Source organism: Falco naumanni, chromosome 4 (genome assembly GCF_017639655.2).
Source record: "Falco naumanni isolate bFalNau1 chromosome 4, bFalNau1.pat, whole genome shotgun sequence".
Lineage (NCBI taxonomy): Eukaryota > Metazoa > Chordata > Aves > Falconiformes > Falconidae > Falco > Falco naumanni.
Genome location: NC_054057.1, coordinates 84,681,930 through 84,702,837, shown reverse-complemented (window position 1 = coordinate 84,702,837; position 20,908 = coordinate 84,681,930). Strand labels below are relative to the sequence as shown.

The 20,908-nt window shown below is 57.4% G+C and overlaps 2 protein-coding genes across 4 annotated transcripts in view; one reads left to right on the top strand and one right to left on the bottom strand.

The window, feature by feature from the left end:
* Positions 1–1,826: 1,826 nt before the first annotated feature.
* NATD1 (N-acetyltransferase domain containing 1) lies at positions 1,827–14,331 on the bottom strand. 2 transcript variants are annotated; one of them, XM_040589350.1, is made up of 3 exons: positions 14,179–14,331; positions 6,085–6,203; positions 1,827–5,292 (listed from the first exon to the last, which is right to left on the bottom strand). In XM_040589350.1, the coding sequence occupies exons 1-3, from the start codon at positions 14,273–14,275 to the stop codon at positions 5,176–5,178; spliced, it is 333 nt and encodes a 110-aa protein (XP_040445284.1). In that variant the 5' UTR covers positions 14,276–14,331; the 3' UTR covers positions 1,827–5,175. The 2 variants fall into 2 exon arrangements, with proteins under 2 accessions (XP_040445284.1, XP_040445285.1); XM_040589351.1 differs by lacking the exon at positions 14,179–14,331 and adding an exon at positions 8,222–9,243.
* Positions 14,332–18,541: 4,210 nt separating this feature from the next.
* MAP2K3 (mitogen-activated protein kinase kinase 3) overlaps positions 18,542–20,908 on the top strand; it is a 33,907-nt gene continuing 31,540 nt past the window's right edge. Inside the window, exon 1 of one of the 2 annotated variants that reach the window (XM_040592204.1) lies at positions 18,542–18,642. In XM_040592204.1, coding sequence (XP_040448138.1) covers positions 18,627–18,642 — 16 coding nt within the window. In that variant the 5' untranslated portion in view covers positions 18,542–18,626. Of the gene's footprint in view, positions 18,643–19,720; positions 19,749–20,908 lie in introns of those variants that run through there. The other variant, XM_040592207.1, reaches the window with a different exon arrangement.

Here is a 20,908-nt window from a genome sequence, read left to right as displayed (position 1 = left end):
TAGCTCCCAGTTCTGATTTGTCCCAGGAGAGGTTTCTCAGGAATTAGTTCTCCCTTAACAAACAGCAGCTCCCTGCTCTGCAGCCTCTCCTCTCTTGGACATACACTGAGCACCCTTTGGAGAGCACAACTAGCCCTCCTCCAGCCTGACAGTGCATGTCAGAAGAGCAGCACTGTTTTTGCATCTCCTGTTCCTAGAAAACCTCTTTTTGACAACGTTATTTCCAAGTGATGTAATGTAACTAAAGAGGACAAGCTCATGGCTGCCTTCACCTTCCCAGGCATCGCAAGACTGCTCTACCAAACTGCAGGACCCTCCTGCACCCCTGCTTTCTCAGCGGTAATTTGGGGGTCAGCTGCTTTGGTGGAAGTAAAAGGTGCCTTTGGTGTTTGGGAAGTGTGCCTAGCCTGGCAGAGCATGTGGCCAAGCAGCAGCATTGCTGGGACAGGCTGGAGCATCGGGCTGTCTGGAATGTGGAATGTAAACAGAGCGTGTTACCAGCAACAGCCTGGCTTTGTGCTGTCTCTTGGGAGCAGCAAAACCCACACTCCTGCCTGCTCAAATTGCAGCCCAGGGGCCACTTGTCACTTGTCATGTTGGATCCAACCGTAACTGTAAATAAGCTGTGCCCCTTCTCCCCCCACCCCCCCAGCCCTGCCATTTTCAGCTATTGAAACTCCAGCCTCAGCCTCTGTAGCTTGCACCCAGCTTTAGGAAGCGACATTAACATGCTGTGCTGGGATCCCAAGTGCTCGGGCTGTGCCCCCAGGGCTGAGGAACAATGGCTCCATCCAGGAGGGAAGCGCCTTGTGTTCCTCTGAGTCACCTGCCTGCCTGCCTTGCTCTGGACCAGCACAGCAAGGAACAACTCCACCGGCTGGCTATTTAAATTATTTCCTGCCTTTATGTTTTCAAACACCTTAAATCCAGAAGACAAGCGTTGAGTGCTCAGGAGAGGCTGCATTTGCAGGATAACTCCCAAAGACTCCTTGGCCTGCAATCTCAAAGCTGGACTGATGAGTGTGAGCAGGGGTGGATCATCCGGCAAAGGAGAGGAACCAGTTGTGATCCCACTCACCCAAGCTCTATGCAGTCATCACGAGGTCAGCCAGCCCTATGACCTGAAATAAAATTCAGTAGCTTCAGCCCGTGCCTCCCCGTTCATTTGCAATGGGAGCATGCCAGGATCTGGCTCTAAGGTGCTCCATGATGGGAAAAGGGTGATGCAGGTAGCACCCAGTTAGGTGACCAAAAGACATGAGTGGCTGACTGCAGGTCACAGGGAGCTGCGGCCAACACCAGACCAAGACTCATCCTGATCCTAGCAAGGGTCTCAGGGACCCTCCAACATCCTCACCTCCTAGATGGGGCTTTTGCTGCACAAAATCCTCTTCCTCGTGAGTGAGTAGAGTTTTCTCCGGGTTTTTTTTTTTGGAGTGGAAGGTTAGGCAGTAGGAAAGTGGACACCAAGTACACAAACATGCAGACCCGGTAACTTCTGCCTTTTCTCTCACCTTCTCCAAGACACTGACAGATGTGCAGTAGTTACTGTCTAAGAGATTTGGGTTTAGATTTGTTAGAGGATGTGAAAAAAAGAGAATGTTTATACATTTACGTAGAAAATGAATATGCAGCAACAAGGTAGCAAAAATCATACCCTGGACATGGACTGGAGAGCAGAGTTGTTTGACAGGACCTGTGAAACAGGCTCCCTGCCAAAGTGACCCAGCCCAGCGGTGACAGTGCCAGGGATGCCCAAGGTCCCCTGGTTCTGCAGGCAGCTCCTCCTGCCTCCCATCAAGCGCAGCACAGTGAACCACTGTGGGTCAGTTAAGCCACACTTTTTATTGTATTGTATTCCATGCATTATGTTCATGTTTCATAATATGACAGAGGGAGGGAATAAAGATAAATGTTAGACATAAACAAAAGCAGAAAGGTCATTTGTAACAGGTCCTGAGAAGGAAAGGCACATCGTAACCACCAAATTCAACAGAATGGAAACCTTGGACAGAGGAAGACAATGCTGGAAAGTGGACAAGGGATGGGATGTTTCAAGTTGGGTGTTGTGGAAGCAGGTTTAACAGCAATCTGCATTTCCCCACCCACCAAAGTCTGTAGTTCAAATGGGTTTGGGGATCTCAATATTCAACTGAACCACTTCCACACTCCTGTTGCCAGGGAGAGTCCAGGACCCTCAACTCCTCCAGGCTTAGTCAGCACCAAGGGGAAGCACAGGACTCAAAGCTCCTTCCTGAAAAGACCAGCTGGAAAGGGCGGCTGCTGGAGAGGCAGAGGGAGGGCTGCCCAACACCAAGGGACCCCAAGCCATCTCCAGCCTGGCAGTGCCAAATCACAGAAGCACCACAGACCGTGGCATCGCTGGTGACCTGTGGGTATTGCTATTCGCTGACTTCAAAGACCAGGGGAAGGGGAGGCCGGGGCAGAGGATGGGTACAGCAGTGAAACGGTTGGCACAGACACTGGCACACATCTCCATCAGAAGGATTGTAGCACCTCAAAGGGAAGCAGCAGCAAAACAGTGTGCTGTGCCTGATTTAAGGCAGCGATTGCCATTTGTGATCCAGCACCAAGGTTCCTGCCAGGGCAGCACAAAAGGCTCCAGAGCCAGGCTTGGACACTGGGTCACTGCAACACTGCTGGTGCAGCAACTGCAGCACACCCTCCAGTGAGCCGCTCTCATGCAGTGCACACAGTGGGGTACTTCTGGGAACTGTCACGCAGTGGAAAAAGCACAAAATCAGCAGAGGCTTTGCAGTGCTGGGTTCATGCTATTGCTCCCACGAGGCAACCAGATACACATCTCTTCCAAGCACCCAGCCCCACTGTGACAAAGATATGACAGCATTGTATCTTGGCTTACAAGAGAGGAAATGGTTCAGCTTCACCTTGGGATCAAGAGCAGGGACAGTTCTGTCATCACTTGGCTGTAACAGAGCCAGCCTTGCTCCTGAAACTAGATGTTGAAGTGTTTTGCATTTTAAAGACTGAACATGTAGCAGCCCAGATTTCTTCTTGGGCCCCTTTTCTTTAGTTTGTTACCTGCAACCCCTTCCTAGTCCCTCTAAACCACACTGAAGGTCACAGCCTGGCTGAAATAAGCAGCAAGAGGGCAGCAGAAATGTGATGTAGCGGCAGGGCTCGATGCCTTTCCTAAGCAGCACAGACTAGAGATGGGTCTGCCACCAGGCACAGGTCCCTCCCCAGGCAGGTGGCACACACAAGCAGGGGTCTCACCCTGTGGTGTAGCAGGGCAGGGATGGAGTTTGGGAGCTTTTACTCAAGCCTGCAGGCAGAAGAATGTGTTACATTGGTAGCAGGCAGCCCAAAAGCACAGGCTTCACCTCCAGCCAGTGGCCAAAGGAACAGCTCAGGGCCTCCCTGACCAAGACCAGGCACAGGGTCTCCATCTCTGACCAACCCAACCAGGAGAGAAGGTTGTAGGAACTCTTGCCTTTGCCACCACAGACTTTGTGCTGGGCTTGGGGAGAGGGCTGACCTGCCTCTTGGCTGGGGCTTCAGTCGGTCTGTGGCACAGGTTGTAAACTTAAGTTCCTGCTGAGATATAGGCTAGATCTGGATTTGGCCTCCACGTGAAAGGTTTTTTTATCTTGTTCTGCCTGGCTGCAGCCCCCAGTGGCTGCTCAGGGCTGGCTTACCAGCAGCTCTGTCCCCCCACCCACAGCACAGCCCTTGGACACCGCAAAATCCTAAGAGCTTCGAGGAGATGCTCTGGGGTCTAGCTCAGGCCCTGGGAAGCCTGGGCAAGGCAGGACAAGCCAGAAGCAGGCAGTGCCCTACAGTGTTACCTCTACATCCGACTGTGACAGCGCTGAGCTGTGCTACAGGATCATCATCCTCAGAGGTAACAGCACAACGCGAGGGTCTTCCTGCTGCTGGTTGAGGACCCCGCAATGCTGCCAGTGCCCTGCTTGGAGCTGTGAGGAGGCCAGTGAGCAGAGGTGTAATGCCCTAAGCCAGGACTTCTTTCCAAAGGCTGTAAGAAGGAATCAGCATCCCCACGGAGGCAAGTGGCTCTAGCATCAAGCCCTGGGGATGGCCCAGGAGCAGGTCCTGGAGGCTTTGCCCCCATTGCTTTCAGGATGCGATGACAGCTCAGACTTTACAATCTGGGGTGCAGACAGAGGTGCAGGCCTGGAGTTGAGGGAGATGGGGGAGCCTTCCTCTTCAGCTGTAGGAAACCACCCTGGTGCCTGCAAAAGCATGGGATGTCCCCTCATTGCTTAGGCCAGGGCTGGCTGTGGAGGCTGGTGCTCTTCTGAGCAGGCTGTGTCCACCCCAGCATGGTCAACACCAACAGCAGGGAGCAGAGACAGCAACGACAGCCCACGACCCCATGGGCATGTCATGCTGGGGCTACATACAGAAGGCTGGGCAGGAGCTGGCATCCCCAGGAAGCAGTGTCTGCAACTCAGCCACCTTTCTTCCTCTGCACACTCATGCTGCATATGCTCTGCCACAACCCCTGCAGTCAAAGCCCACTCCTCGCATGGCTCCTGTCTCTAGGCTTGAAAGTGTCATGATCCCCGTGTCTCCATGGCCAGTACAGCAAAGCCTCTGAGGTGCCACCATGGCCCACATGTTCTTATCTGTACTCCGTGTGGGCTTGTGCAAGGCTCGGTGCCCAGCAGATGCTGCAGGGGATAAACCTGCCACAGGGCTGGGCTCCTCCAGCACCTTCCTCTGTCCCACAAGGCTTAATCCACAGCATGTCCCCCAGCTGCCGGGTGGAAAGGGGGGGGCTGGTGCCTTGTGACCACCCCTAAGCAACATCCCTCAGTAAGTTCACAGCTGTCACCAAGCAGAGGGAAGAGGATGAGGTGCAGATCAAGTCATCCCCTGGTTTTGTGATGGAGTTTGGTGAAAAAAGTCAACCTCTTCCACCCCTCTGGCTTGGTAAGAGCACTGGGGAGCACCGCATGTGCCCAGAGCCAGCCTGGCCCAGGGGCTGTAGCCATGCTCACATGTGGGCAGAGAGGAGGAGGTCGTGCCCACACTCGTGCACCACATGGATGTGCTTGAAAAATATGGGAATTGCGAGTGTGGGAGGGGGGGGTTTCCTGAGACCGCAGAGAAGCAAAGGCCGCGTTGAACAGTCAGAGACGGGTGCGCTGGTGTCACAGCAGTCCTGCCTTAAGGCTGCAAGTGTTCCAGGTACTGCGGCAGCGGGTTCTCCTTGACGTATTTCTGAATGTACCAGCACGTCAGGTGAGCTTTCAGGTCCTCCTCCACCACAAAGTCCAGGGCTGCCTGCAACCAACCGGAGAGGACAGATGGGTTACAACCAGCACCCCCAGCCACGCTCCTCTGGAGCCTCAGGGGGGTCCTGACTCCCACACCCCGCACGCAGCTGGGGGAAGCAGCAGGTCACCCTTACATACCCACTGTGCGACGCAGGTGGAGGGAGAGGGCTGGGGAGAGAGCACAGCCATCCTGCCGCAGCCTCCACAGGGTCCCCAGTTTAGCCAGAGGTGTGCAGGGACCCCCCAGGTAACCCTCAATGCATCCAGCCTGGTGGTTACTGCACTGCAGGTGACAAAAGGCCACCTTTGTCACCCATTTGCCCTGGCGTATGGGGCCAGGGTGCAGCTGTGACCCCAAAGCATCATCCTGCAGCCCCCCCATCACCGTGCTCACAGCTCCCCAGCTCTCCCTGCATGGCTGTGGGCCTCAAAAGCAGAGCCCAAGGCAGGAAAGGGACTTAGGAGGGCCTTGAACCTTTGAGAGGAGGGGGTCCAGCCCCCAGGAGAGGCTCTGCGTCAGCCCCTGCACGGCGGGCACGAGGGCTGCTCGCTGCAAGGAGGAAAGGGCCAAGCCTGGGTGAGCACCTGGATGTGCTGGCACCCACCAGCCCCTCTCACCACCAGAAATAGGAATGTCTGATCACAGATTGCCAGCTGCCCCTATCTCCCATCAGAGCAGGGACGGTTCCCAAGGGACACACATGCAATTCCAACGTGACAGGGCCCGGCTTCAGCCAGGGTCTCTAGCCACGGCCAGGACGGCAACAGCTTCTGCCCTTCTGTGTGTGCAGGGCTGTACCTTTGCGAGGTGCTTGGCTATTCCTCTCCCTCGATAGGCGTCTGGTACTTCTGTGTGCTGCAAGTCCACGATCCGCTTCCCCACGTATTCGTAGAGCAGCACTGCCTTGTCATGGCAACCTGGGGGGTGCAAGAGAGGGGTGAGGCTTGGGACAGCCCCAGGCCCCAGCCCACCGTCTGATGGAGCCATTCACTGGGGAGCCCACAGGGCAACGGGCAGCTTTGGGATGGCTCTACAATAACCCTCACGCCTGTGGGAACGGCTGTGGCGCTGGGTGGGAGACTTTGCTTTCAGTGACACTGGGATGTCCTTGTTGTCCCCCCAAGGTGTGAGCAGAGGCAGGTCTGCCCGGCCTTTCCAAGCCCCTGGACAAGGAGCAATTTTTCTCCCCGAATCGCTGATGTGCCAACACAACACGTTTAGGGTACTAAAGCAGCTGGCAGGAGGGCTGAGATGTGTGGATGGAGGGAGAGACAGTGCAAAAAGAGGAGGGGGAAGATCAGGACAAAGCTGACGCAGGTAACAGCCAATTCCTTTCTCTCCACAGCACAGCATTCTTTGTCGTGGTATATAAAACAAGACAAGACTTCTTGGCCTGGTTTTGCAGCATTTGGATAGACGCATTTTGGGGAAGATGCTGGGAGAAATGAATCTCACAAACACACAGGAAATCGCACACAGGTGTGCAAAGGGGTTTGTGTACACACATTTACATGCGTGCACACACACAGGCTTCCTGTTGCAACACCCTGACCTTTCTCACAGCAGCTCAGTTACAGGAAAAAAGAAGTTTCAGCACACATGTAAATGAGAGGAAAGCTAATAACACCCCCTGCCAGCTTCAGCTGCAGAACCTGAGCTTCTCTCTTCAACGCAAAAGCAAACGTTTCATTTCTAAAGGGTTTCTGTATTTAAAAGCAAGTTTCAGAAATGCAAGCTTCCAATCAAAGAGACAAGCTCAATTGAAATAACGGAAACTCTTCTTTTCCCTCCAATGGTTACTGGGGGGCAAGGGGCCGCAAGGTTCACCTGCATTTACCATCTGCCATTGCTGAGCTCAACACGCTTTATTTTATTGCATTTCAGCTGACAACTCCAGCCTCATTCTCCTGACCCCTGTATTTGCGAGGCACTAGAAATGAGCCCATCTGAATTTTGTGTTTCAAGAAAAACAGCTCAAGTTTTTGTTCCTGCTCCTTTTAGGCAGAGACTCAATCCTCCTACAAAGCATGGAAACCTTTGCATTTCCAGGCTGAGTTTATTCCCGCTGGTTTCTACCCGCTCGTTCTTGTGCCAACATTGTTCTTGGGTGGACATAAATAATTTCCCTCCCTGCCATTCCCCTTAGTATTCACAGGCATCAGTCCTGCCCCTCTCAGCCTCTAGTACACCAAAAAGCCAAGCTCCCTTACTCTCCCTACAGATCCTCGATCCCCTGCCCTGCCTCAGGATGGAGGGTTTGGGGTGAACTGCTGGCATGGGCAGAGGTAATGGGGTGGGGAAGGGGCTGACAGGGTGCTCACCTTTTCCCACTTACCAAGACCAGCACAGGTGAGATCCTATTGCCCCATTTTACAGCTGCAGGTCTTTGCAGGAGGGAAAAAAATGGAGAACCACAGCATTTCTCCATGTGGATCCAGGCTGTGAAATGCTCTTAAAACGGCAGCTTTCGCATGCTCCAGCCTTTCCACTCTGCTCTCCTCCCAGGCTAAAAATTTCCATAGCCTCTGTCTAAGGCTTTGATAAGTTTAAACTCTTCTCCAAGTGATGACAGAGAAAAAGGTCTCATTTTTTAAAAACATAACTTTTATATATAGCTACGATCTATTTAGAAGCATCACACATACAAATGCATTTTAAAGCAGAAGACTATGCGGTGTTTGGAGCACCTCAGCTCTGTCCTGGACAGACTTTCCCTCGATATTTGCTGTATCACAGTAGCACCACAAAACCCCAGACAGGACGGGAGCTGCAGGGTGCCACCAGCACACAGATGAACACACACAGAGCCCAAAGGATTTTACAACCAGCTCTGCAGAGAAAAGCAGTGTTACTAATGCTGTGGGGAAACCGGTCCCAGCTCGGAAAACCACTGCAGCTCAACCAAAGTACATAAAAGCATCTGTAACATGCTCACCTTGGTGATAGAAGCTGGAGCCACCCAGCAAGGACATCAGGGACACTGGTGCCATAGGGTTTGGTGCAGGCCCTGCAGGTGACACCGACAGCTTGGGAGGAGATGGCTGCTTTGTCCCCACTCCTGCACAGCCCCGGGGCTAGGCTGGGCTGCACCAAGCTCTCCTTGTCCCTCATCTCCAGCTCCCTGCTGCAGGACGGTGATGGCAGGTGATGCAGAGCCACGAACTGAGCACCCAGATTGCAGCAGGAGCTGATGGGGGTGGGACACAGCCAGAGGTGAGCGGTTACGCTTAAGGGTCACCACAAACACCTCCTGCAACCCTGCTGGGCAAGAACATGCCAAGTCAAACCCATAGGCAGGGCACAGCTGGACACGTGGGACTGCAACACCGCAAAGGCTGGAAGTGGGAAAAAGCCATGGTCAAAGGAAAAACAAGCCAGGATCCGAAAGGACAGCATCCCACCCAGATTCTCCGCTGCCTGCTGTCGGGCTGGGCACTTGGGGCAGCCCTGCCTCCAAAGTGACACCGGCCCTCAGCACGGGTCCTGCAGGAACAGCCTCTCCTAAAGGCTGAGGTTCCTCTTCCTCTCCTGAAGAAGGCTGAAGGTGGCCAAAGGCTCACAAAGCAAGGGGAAGAAGCAGCCAAGGGAAAGCCCGTTTCCTTCAAAACCAGCTGCTCTGCACATCCTCTCCACACTGTCCTCACCAGGGACCAGAGCCTCTGGGAAAAGCTGGGTGAAGCAGGCTGTGCCCCCAAACCAGGACTGTTCCTAGGCTCTCCATAAGCAGCTCCATATATAACCCTTATTTCCCCACCAGAAGACCTCCCCGGGGCCGGAGGGAGGACACGGGGCAGCAGAAGCACCTTGCTGCAACACGATGCTGGAAGAAGCCAGCCTTGCTGCTCCGTGGTACCTTGGACACGGGGGCCTGCTCCCAGCAAAGGGAATGTCACAAAGCTGGGGGAGCTGGAGGCAGGATTGACCCCTCACAGGAGCAGCCCAGCCCCAGCTTGTTGCAGGTCCCCTGCCAAGAGAAGGACTCAAGCAGAAGCTGCACCAAGATGTGACATAAGAGAGATGCCACTAGCCAGCATCCTTTCTGTCTGCCTCTCCCTTTACGCTTCAGGGCAGGATCAGGGCAGGGATCCTCCCAGCCTGCATAGATCCAGCTAGAGCTCGGCAAAACCAGCTCAGGCCTCGGCCAGCCCCGGCAGTGCCCAGTGAGCCGAGCATGATGTTTGACTTGCAGATGCTCCCCTGCACAGTGCCTCAGCTTCAAGGCCACCACCAGCGAGGAAGTCTGAGTCAATGCAAATCAGCACAGCAAGAAAGAGGAGCAAGAGGCTGCAGGATGAAAATGGCAGCCATGGCAGCACAGCTGGTCCCCAGCCCGCCCTCCTTCAAAGCACAGGGGGCACAGGGAAGGGGAAGCTTTCCTGGGAGGTGGGCAAGGGACCAGCTCTAAACTTGCACTCCATGGAGGGTCTCTACTGGGACCAGTAGCACAGAGTTTCCACCCAAGCAGGGTGGATGGTTTTGAGCAGCAGATGAGGCCCCTGCACCGCAGGCTCAGCTGTGCCGCCCCCACAAGTCCCCAGGCCAGGTGGCTCACGAGCCTTGGGGGATCAAACAGCCAGCCTGGCCCCAGCCCTGAGCCGAGGAAGGGACATGGCACATGTCTTCCCAGCCACCCCGCTCCAGCCCATCCTTCTCTGATCCCCTCTCCCAGGGCATGCACAGTACCTGCCTGGCGATGGGGATGCTGCAGCACAGCAGGACGTGTCCCTCCAGCCCCAGGCCCTGTCCCTCTGTGCTGGTCCCAGCCCATGACACACCACTGTGTGCCCCACACCGGAGCAGGGCAGAGGCCTGGCAAGGGCAGGCTGCTGCCTGCAAGCCGATTTCTGTGCTCTGTTGCCAGCTTTTGGAGGCAGCCCCTGAGCTCCAGCCCCCTTAGGGCTCTGCTGCAAAGCCATTCTCCAAGAGCAAGCAGGGAAAGATCAGACACCAGCCCTGTTTCCCACTCTCAGACCCAGGAAAGCCCAGAGGCAGGCAGCAGCGCAGCTATTCTGGCTGCTGAGCCAAAAGGTGGCCACCAAAAGCTGCGTGTGGGGCGAGCTGAGAGGATGAGATGTCCTGAGGAACCAGCGCACCCCAGGCTGGAGCTGACTACACACAGCGGGCTAGCCTTGCCCCCCAGGGAGCCACTGGCACTTTGCTACGGAAAGAAAACACAACACAGCACAACAGGAGCTGAGTGGAGATGGCACAGCCATGATGGAGGGGCCATACTTGCAGGAGCAGCAGGGAGGGGGCACTCTGCTTTGAAGCAGTTTTCCGTTTAGGAGCTCTCTTGAGATGATGGCAGCATGGGAGAAAAGTGGGGACATCTTGATGCAGTGTCCAGCGACCAGATCCTTTTGTGCCCACTGCAGAATCGGTAGCTTCCTCCCCCCGGAGAGGATCTGCCCAGCAGAGCTGAAAGCACCAAGGCATGACCGGCTCTAGTTCTCCTAACAACCCTGAGCCTGGACTCCTGACAAGGAGCTCCCAAGACTCAGACCAGCAGCAGGCAAAGCAGGAGCTCCCAGCCACTGGATCCTGCCCAAACCCAGCTGGGGAGGAGCAGGCGGTTTGGGAAGCGTGGCTTGCTGCACCCACGTGTTGGATGAATGGGAGTGCGGGTGTGCCAGAAGTCCGCACATCCCTGAGGAACTGGAGCTGCTCAGCACATGCGGTGAGCCCGTCTCCCAACTGGAGAACCTGATGTGTCTGATGGGCATCAAGAAATCAAAGAGGCTGCTGCCAGAAGTGCTGTTCCCCTGCCCCAAGCAGCTGTGCCAGCAGCTGGGCTGACCAGCTGACTACTTTGGGGTGAGGGTCTCTTTGGGTTTCTTGTTTTGACCAGAACTTTTATCTCAGATCCAAAAAAAACACCCCAACTATTCCTGCATGATATAGCCTGTATGATTCCCACAGAAGTTTTTAGCTTCAACAAATTGATGTTTTCCACCACAGTCGCTGCATGGGGAGTTTTTTGGCTAGCTCATGCTGTTAGTCACATCTTAACTGATTACAAATCCAGTTGGGCTTCTTTCTACCCTCCTCTTGGAGGGACAGCGAAGCTCAGTGAGGTCTGGTTATAGTCAGCTTTACTTTCAGCTTCTCAATGCTTCTGCATTTGGGATGCAAGGAAAAAGGGAATGCATTAAGTGAAGCACCTGTTTCTATCAGAATTTTATGAGACACATACAGCAACAAGGGGAGAGAGGGGAACAACAAGCAGAGGAGGGAGAGACAGGGCAACCCAGAAAACACCTAAGGCAATTCATCTTTCTGGCATACAAGGAGGAAGTCCCGAGATGAGGTTACATGGGGGTGCAGAGGCAAACACAGGATGATGCTGAAAAAGAACACTTTCACAACTAGTTCACAGCTTTCTCAGGCCTCTTGCTACAGGGACATCCATAAAAATATTACTGCAGAAAGTTTTCTACCCACCATCACACTACCGTAAACCACCAATCATCAGCCCAGAGACCAGCTATTACTAAGACTAGCAAAGCCTGTCTCCTTGGTCCCTGAGCCCAAGGCACCTGCATTTTCCCAAAGCATCACCCATGCTTGACATCTAGCTGGAATTAGGACCAAGGCACCTGGGACAAGCCAACCCTGGAGTCCATCGCTGAGCTGCAGGTTTGCCCTGCAGCCTGCTGTTCATCTCTGCCACAGTGCGTGACATGGGACAGAAGCACTCTCAGAGGGACACGTGGGTCACATTGACGCCAAAATCTGTGCTTGACCTGTTTCTTGCCATTCCCCTGCACGCAGCAGGGAAAACCTGCCAGAGCATTCAGTACCGCTGACGCGCATCTTACCAGGAGCGGGAGCGATGAAGAGAGCAGTGCAGGAAATAAACACCCTGCCACGCACTCCCACAGAGATTGTTATCTTCTGACCACCTTCCAGGGCTTGGCTGTTATCAGCAAATGCCTCACAAGAAGGAGAGACAGATCACCTGCTCCGCGTGGATGTTAGTCAGGCCAGCAGCAGGAATACCATCGTGCCAGGACAACGCTCAGCTCTGCTCCCTTAGGTGAGCAGCGCCGAACTCACAAAAAAAGGGTTCAGTCCTCCTGAACTCCCAGAAACAAAACCACAGCCCTGATCCCAGGGATCCACCTGCAACCTGGGGAAGGCTGTGGCTTCCCCGAGCTACCATGGTCCCCTCCTGAAGCGGCAAGTTTTGTGCTGATTCACACGTGACTCCCACCGTTGGATCCCACCAGTGACACCCTCACAAAGTTCATCCTCTCCAGACCTGACTCGTCACCACCCAGCTGCCAAACGCTGCTCTACCCACGGGGTGGCTTGGCAGGGGTTTTATTCAGCAAACCATGATAAAAAGATTACATTTCCCTAATTACCACTGGTCCACAGCTCTCCCCTCTCTTTCGGGTGCACCTGAACTCTACCGACAGCGACAACAGCGTTACAGCTCTCGAGACGGCAGCGGGGACCCGTCACCCGGGACCTCGTTTGATCTCTCTCTGTTTGAAATAAGCAGTTGGTGAAATTGTTTTCTCCGCACCCAGCACACACGTCTCCTCCTTCCTTGCTCCACCACTGCCGAGCCTCCAGCCTGCACTTTGTAATTAGTGGTTGAAATGAAAATGGGGGGTGGGGGGGAAGGGAAGAGTCTAAAATAAAATGCAGACTATTCCTGTCGTTTTATTGAGAATGCCTCCTACAGTCTGCATCATTTCTAAGTATCATTTTTATTTATTGTTTTAAAAAAGGCAACTACCCCGTAATTTCTGTTGGGCACTGAGGTGGCCGTTTTACCCAGTAGTTCTCAGCATGACAAATGGACAGGGAAGAGATGCTGGAATCCTCGAATATTTGGGATTAACCATTAAGAGGATGGATGGAAAAGAATCGGCATGACATAGAGAAATTTTAGTGGCACTCACTTTTTTTGTTAACTCCACTCAACACGTGGCAGAGCCGCTGGCGGGGCCTCCACAGCCCCACAGCCACTCGTGACAGCTTGGCTCTGTGCTGTGGGTCACCAAACCAGGTGCCAGGCACCCACAGCACCGGGACCCCACGGGCTGCTCACACCGGAGGGCTTCCCCGCAGGAATCCCCCCAGAAGAGCCACCCAGCAGCTCGTCACATCCCCAACGCCAGGTTGGCGCAGCCCCTCCACATCGCCCCAGGGCACCTACCTGCTCCTGGGGGGGACAAGCTAGTGTGTCATCCCCCCCCTGTAAACCCACCCATGCCAGCACAGGGCTCCACATGCCAACACCAGGCAAGAGACCCCCAGACCTCACAGGCCAGCTCCCAGGGGGCAGGAAGGATGGGGGGCACCAGCAGGAACCAGGGTTACTGCAGAAGTACAGGGCAGGGGGGCTCAGAAGCATATACGGGGGCTTGGGGCAGGCGGGCTCTGAAGCACATCGGGGGGACCAGGGTGGGCACAGGGGGACTCAGAAGAGTACTGGGGGGGCACACAGACACGGAGAGAGGCCCAGGGGGGCTCAGAAGCATACGGGGGGGGGGGGGGGGCACAGAAGCACACCGGGGGGAACAGGAGGGGCAGAGGGGGGCTCAGGAGGGTATTGGGGTGCACATGGGGGATCGGTGGGGGCACGGAAGCACACCGAGGGCACGGGAAGGGCACAGGGGGCTCAGAACTGTACGGGGGGGGGGGGGCACGGAAGCACACCGGGGAGCACGGGAGGGGCACAGGGGGGCTCAGGAGAGCACTGGGGCGCACACGGGGGGACAGGGAGGGGCACAGACACACGGCGTCGGGGCAAGCACACAGGGGAAGGTGCGGTGGGACACGGCGGCACGGGGGGAGGGGGGCCGGGGAGAAACGGGGAGCTAAGACCACCCTCTCCCGAGGAGGCAGAACCGGGGAGCCGCGGCCCCCGCCCCTTACCGTTCAGCCGCACGGTGAACTGCCGCCGCTTGCGATCGTGCTCCACCTGGATGGGGCAGCCCTGCTCCAGGAGGCCGAGCGGCGCCGAGTGCGCCATGGCCGGGCCGGGGGAGCGGCGGGGCCGGGCCGGGGCCGCGGGGCTGCCACCGGCGCGCGGCCGCAGGAAGCCAGCTGGGCGCCACGTGCCCGCCACCCGGCCAATGGCCGCGCCGCCGTTTTGTTTTGGTACCGCCGCCCGGCTCTTAAAGGGGCAGCGCACCGGCCCCGCGCCGCCGGCCACGGCGCCCCCGCGCGGGCGGGCACGGCACGGGCTCCCGTGCGGCCCCAGTGCCCTGTGCGGGGCCCGCACCCGGTACTCTGCGCTGGCTTGCTGGTGCTGCACTGGGTATTCTGTACCGGCTTACTGGCACTCATCCCGCACTGGGTACTCTGTACTGGTTTACTGGTCCCACACTGGTCTTGCACTGGGTACTGTGTACCGGCTTACTGGTCCTCCACTGGTCCCACACTGGGTGTTGTGTACCAGTTTACTGGTCCTGTATTGGTCCCACACTGGGTACTCTGTACTGACTTACTGGTCCCACACTGGTCCTGCACTGGGTATTGTCTGCTGGCTTATTGGTCCTGCACTGGTCCCACACTGGGTACTCTGTACTGGTCCCACACTGGGCACTCTGTACTGACTTACTGGTCTCACACTGGTCCTGCACTGGATATTGTGTACCAGGTTATTGGTCCTGTACTGGTCCCACACTGGGTACTCTGTACTGGTCGCACACTGGGTACTGTGTACTGACTTACTGGTCCCACATTGGTCCTGCACTGGGTATTCTGTGCTGGCTTACTGGTCCTGCACTGGGTATTCTGTACTGGCTTACTGGTTCTGTACTGGCTTACCGGTTCTGCACTGGGGCACTGGTGCTGCCCTGCTGTGCCATCCGCTGTACAGTAGTTACTGTACTGGGTGCCCTGCCCGGCTACTGGGTTCTCTGCGCTGCTGCACTGGTGCTGTGCTGGTGCCCTGCGCTGGCACTGGAAGCCCCAGGTCACGCGCGATGCTCTGTCCCCCCAGGAGCAGGCCCTTCCCCAGGGAGGGGGGCCCGGCAGTGCCCCGCTGTGGGGCGATGCCACGTCCCATCACCCAGCAGCACCGCAACCCCCTGAAAGCAGCAGGAGGCTGGTCAGGGTGGCCGCAGACAGCCAGCTTCAGGATGCTCATCCCAGCGGTCCCAAAAGCGAGGGAAACCTCCTGCATCAGCTGTCACAGGACACGGTGGACACCGGGGGGGACACACAGATGCCGTAAGTGCTGGTTGGGGGACGGTTGCACTAAGCACCCTCAAAACCAGAAGCACTTGAGCTTCCACCCACTGCACCGCGTCCATCAGGGTCTGCTCAATCACCCCAGCACGCCCAGCAGGTGCAAAGCTGGGGGAGAAAATGGGGGTGCTTGTGTCTGTGCTCATCGTGCTGTAGCCGTGACACTGCGGTGTGTTTGACCCCAAAGCTCTTGGGGGCAGGAGCTGAGCCCGTGCAAGCTGTCTTCTGCACGCCGGCGGCTGCCTCTGCGCCAGGCAAACAGCAACACCCAGAATTAATCTGGAACTAGTTAACGGCTCGCCGGCAGCTGCTCTGCACCTAAATACCACCTCGTGTAGCTTGGCCCTTGTTTACTCATCCCTTTGGCTCCTGCTCCCTGAGTTAAGAGCCCATCAGCTGAGCCATGGGGGCACTCGCTCTGCTGGGTCTGTGCCGTTCCATCGGCTCGTGCCGAGTGCTGGCGTTGTGCCTGTTGGGCTCCCGCTCTCCCGCTCCCGTCAGGAATGGGTGCCCGTGGGAAGGGGTGCCTGCTAGGGGAGAGGGCTTCCTTACCCCCCTCCTCATTGAAAGGCTAAAAAATGTCGGTGGTGAGAGGTTGTCCTTCTCCTCATCCCCTCCCAGGCAGCCGTTGCTCCGCCGTATAGTGGTGCAGGGGGATAAAAATGGCAAAACAGCCGGCACAGGGTGCAGGGGGGAGGCAAACGCGCTGCAAACAGCCGGGCCAGGTACAGCAGTGGTTTTGCAGGGAGGAAGATGAGGGCAGGGGGGAGCCTGGGGCAGGGCCCAAATCCTGCACCGCGCTGGGAGCTGTGAGGGAGCTCTGGTGGCCTCTGGCGTGCGGGGTGCTCAGGAGTAAGCCAGTGGCTTCGCTGGGAAGCCTCAGGAGAGGGGAAAGGAGAAGCAGGTTTTGCACAAAGGCGAGGGGCTCCTTGCTGGCTTTCTGGGCCACCTCCCCGGCTCGCTGTGCAGGGGACACCTGGTCCTGCTGCAGGGGCATTCCCAGGCCAGGCCAGTGGTGGCCAGTGAGGTCTGGCCCTGGGATGCACCCATGCTCCCTCCCTCTGCCAGGCTTTCCTTCCAGAACCTGCAAACCCACCACAGCAGCACCTCAGCAATGCAGAGAGCCTTCCAGTGGTGCCAAAAATCCAGCCCCCTCGGCAAATTTTTGGGAAGCACTTTGGATCCACCGGGATGCTTTGCTCTGCCCTTGCTTGTGAGGATTCTCTCTGCCTCGAGCCAGAGTTACAGCCACCTCTGATGTTTCAGGTGCACTTCTTCAGCAGAGTCCTTCTCCATCTGCCTGAGCCGCTGTCCTCGGAGCCGGCAGAAGGAGCCATGCTGGCAGGCACCGTGAGGTTGCAGGAGAGGTGCTCCCAAGAGGTCCTCATGCTCTTCCACTGATGAGGAGGTGACCAGATGCAACTTCTGGTCCCTTGCAACCCACGGGGGTCCACGGGCTCCCTCCCCAGCCCCACGCCTTCCCACCCTGTTGGATTTTGCTGCCAAGTGTACCCCAGTTTCCATTCGTGCTTTGGCAGCACTCCTGCACTGGAAGACCTTGGAGCAGGGGACAAATCCCCACTTGTGAAGTGCCTGGCAATTCAGGATGGGTGAATAAAAGCTGGGCAGCTGTTTCATCCACCCCTGTAATTGCAGCCGGGGCCAGCAGCGATCTTCAGCCATGCCTGAGGATGCAGGTGGAGGAGTGGTGCAGCACGCAATGCGCTTGGGGACAGCAGGGTCGTGCCCTGCACTTGCAATGACACCCCAGGTGCTGCCAGCATCCAGGCCAGGTGTCGAAGCCGGTCCCACCGGTCCTCGCAGGTCCCTGTCCAGCTGCAGGTTCCCAAAGGTGCTAACGATGCTCTGCCCTGCGCCGGCACTCTGAGAATCGCGCACCCAACTGCTGCCCCAGCCCAAAACCCTTCAGATAGCCGGGTTGGAGTTCAAACCCCGTGGCTGATTCAGGGATTTGTAGATTGAAATGCCAGAAAGGGCCACTCTGCTCCCACCTCCGGCTCGCCCAGCTCGGGCAGTGACATCTGCAGCTCTTGCATCAGAGCTCACAACCCTGCGGTTGCGTTGGGGTGCAGGTTTTTTAGAAAGACTCCTCGCCTGTGTTGAAAGACTTGAAAGGTGGTGAATCGACTCCGTCTCTCAGGAAGGTAATTGTTCTCCCTATTGAAAACCTGTCATTTATTTCCCATTTGAACTTTTCTAGCTTCAATTTGCGGCTGCCAGACCTTACACCATCGTTGCTGGATTAAAGGACCATTCGTGTCCTGGTGCAGAGGCAGCCCCTGGTCCACCCAGCTCCTTCCCTCCTGCAGTGACTCCCGGGTTTTGCAGCTGGTTTTCCAGCCTTCGAACTGATATGTTCCATAAATGCGAAGCTGAGAATGGGCTGGGATGGACCAGCCAAGGCTGCCTGCAGCTGCCCCCCCGACCTCTCCATTGTATCAGTATGGATGACACTAAGCATTTCGGCTGGAAAATGGCACTTGCAGCCACCTTTTTGCTTGTCCAACTGTATCACTTGTGTCCTGTGGAGCTGCAGCCCCGCTCAGTGTCTGGGGGAGCATCTTCGCCATGGCACATGCCCCAGCACATCGCTGGGCCAGGAGGGAGTGATTCCCCGGTGACACGGAGAGGGATAAATCCCCACCAGCTCTTCAGCCAGGGCCACCAGTGGGACCCGGGGTGTGCGGGAGCAGGGCCCCCGCAGAACATGTGACGAGCTTGGCCGGTCTTAGCTGCACAGCACCAACCTCCCAGTCCCGTGCCCCCGTGCCAGTGCGTAGGGCGAGGTGTGGGGCAGGATGGGGACCCCTGCGCCCCAAACGCCACCTCCGCCCTGCGGATGCCGTGGCGGGGGACACCTCGGCTGCTCGCCCGCCCGCCCGCCCGCCCGCGTCACTTCACCTCCAACAACCGCCCCCGAGAACCGCGAAGCTTTTCCCGGCTGCGGCAGCTGACCACGCCTCCTCCCCGCCTCTGACCAATCCCGCCGCTCGGAGGGCGGAGCCTATCGGCCACCGCCCCGCCCCGCCGCTGTTCCCCGGCGGCCGCCGCACCGGGCCGCACTCCGCCGGGGCCGCGCTCTGCCCGGGCGCCGAGGGGCCGCTGCCATGTCCCTGCCCAGAGGTAGGGCCGCGGGCCGGGGGCTCCCCGCGTCGGGGCCGGGGGAGGAGGACGGGGGGCTGCGGCCGGCCGGCGTCTGGCGTTACCGGCCGTGGCGGGACTGTTGTTGCCCAACCGGCCGGGCGTGGGCTGCTGGCTGGGGCTTCCTCTGCGCCGGGCCTGCGGGCCGCGCTGCCGGGCCCGGGGCGGGTGCTGGCCCGGGGGGGCCGGGGGGGGGGGGGGCGAAGCTCCTGGCCTGGGGAGCGATAAAGCCGGGCAGGTTTCACCCGCGGCTGCTGGACCCTGCCCCGCCAGGCCCACGCCCGTGGCAGCCCCGTGGGCGCCGTGGCCGGCCGAGGGTGAGCGGGGCCTTCATCCCGGCCCGCTGCGGGGGGCAGGCCGGGGCTGGCCTCCCTGTCCCTGCGGAGCCCGGGGCCCGCGGCCTGGCAGTGATTTCAGTGCCCCGGTGCCGGCCTGTGGCGCTTCCCACCGCCGGTGGCTGGCGGAGGTTCCCGTGTATCGCCGGTGTTGTGGGTAGACGTGGCCGTGACTCGGGTGGCTTGGTGGCCATCCCCAGGTGACCGCCATTGGCCCGGGGTGGCACCGCCGCCGTGCCGGGATGCGGGGAGATGGGGAAATAGCTTCGCTGGTGGCTCGGTGCTCCAGGGAACCGGTTGCATCAGTGCCGTGAGCACGGCCTGGGAGCACAGGGAGTACGGTTGCTGCATCTCTTATCACCGGAATAAAATTTTCGGGGTTTTCCTTGTTCGGGAGTGATGCGCTGGAAACTTGAAGTCAGGAACCATGTGAGCAGATGAACGCACCTCGGCGTGACATTTATTTTCCCCCCCTTTTTGAAATGATCCCTGTCTTAACCGGAGGGAATGTGGACCTGAGTTTCCTGTTTGCTGTGTAAGCAGGGGGTGAATCAGCAGCGATGTACGGTGGTGCTGAGCGGAGCTGCTGACTCACAGGTAGGAGCACATGCCTCCCGCCGCCGTCCCGCGTTGGAAGGGATCAACCCGGCTTCTTAAAAAGGCTCCCACCGGGGCACCTGAGCCCAGAGCACTCGCTCGGTTCGCAGGGGGCTGCCTGCGCCTCACCGCTGGATGTGTGCATGGAGGGAAGAGGTGAGCTTGGCCGAGGGACCACTGGTGCCCCGCGGGAGATGGGGCCCGAGCTGGGCCCGGCAGGATTTTGGGGGAAGCGGTCTGCCTGACAGCTAAAGGCGATGCCTGCGGGAGCACCCGGGAGCGCGGTGATTTCCTCGGAGGAAGTTGGGAACCCTTCTGTGGCTGCAGGTTTCTGGTTGCACGGGGCTGTTGGTTGTGGCAGACCGGTTCATTCATACATCACTGCTGATATCCTTTGCTGGAGGTGTTGCACGTGTGCCGAGTGCGCCTGGTCTCTGCTGGTCCCAGCAGCTCTGGGTCCCCACCTGACCCGAGCTCTTTTGCTTCTGTCAGGGCAGCATTCAGCACCGGGATCGATCCTGAGCATGTGTAACGCTGCATCTTCAAAACCCTCCTCTCTCCTCCTGCTAGCTGTCCACCGTGCTTCTGCTCTGTTTTGCAGCTGCCTCAGCAGTGCCAGCCCTCCGAGCAGGTTTGCTGGCTGCCTCGTGCTGCATAGGGATGCTTGCAGGTCCGAGTGTGTGCTCCCGCTGCTGGGACTGCGGGTGCTGCTGGCAGCACTCACAACAGCTCCTTCTGCCTCGCCTTTCAGGTGGACAGAATCTAAGCTAAATTTCCCTGATTTTCTTTAGGGAAATTCAGTGAGCGTTGCGGGTTTCCTTTTGCTGGTTGCGTTCTGTTCTTGGGCGTGAGTTGATCAGAGTTGTAAATGGAGGCCGCTGCGCTGAAGCTCTCGGGTTGGCATTTTCCATGATAGATGCGTACCAAAACTCACCTGCTGTCATTTTGGCTTAGTCACGGGGTTGTCTCCTGCCTCAGGAGTTTTTGGGGATGCGCGTGGCCGGCCGTGACACTCGCGATAGGAATGGTGCTGGGTGAGAGCTTTGCCTGCTCTGTGCTAAACATAGCTTGTGAGATAAACACCTTCGGGGGATTACGTGAAGCTTAGGAGGGATTTTGGCTTTCTTCCTCTTCCCATTGCCCATATCTGCTTGATCCAAATTATCTTGCAGGATCAGGTGTGTGGGGAAAACTTGCTTGGTTTCCGTGTTATCTAGTGCTGTCAAGTCTGATGTTTACTAAAATGTGCAGAAACTCCCTGTTGTCTCAGATCGCCAAAGCTCCCTTGAACTTGCCATTGAACGGGTGGCACTGAG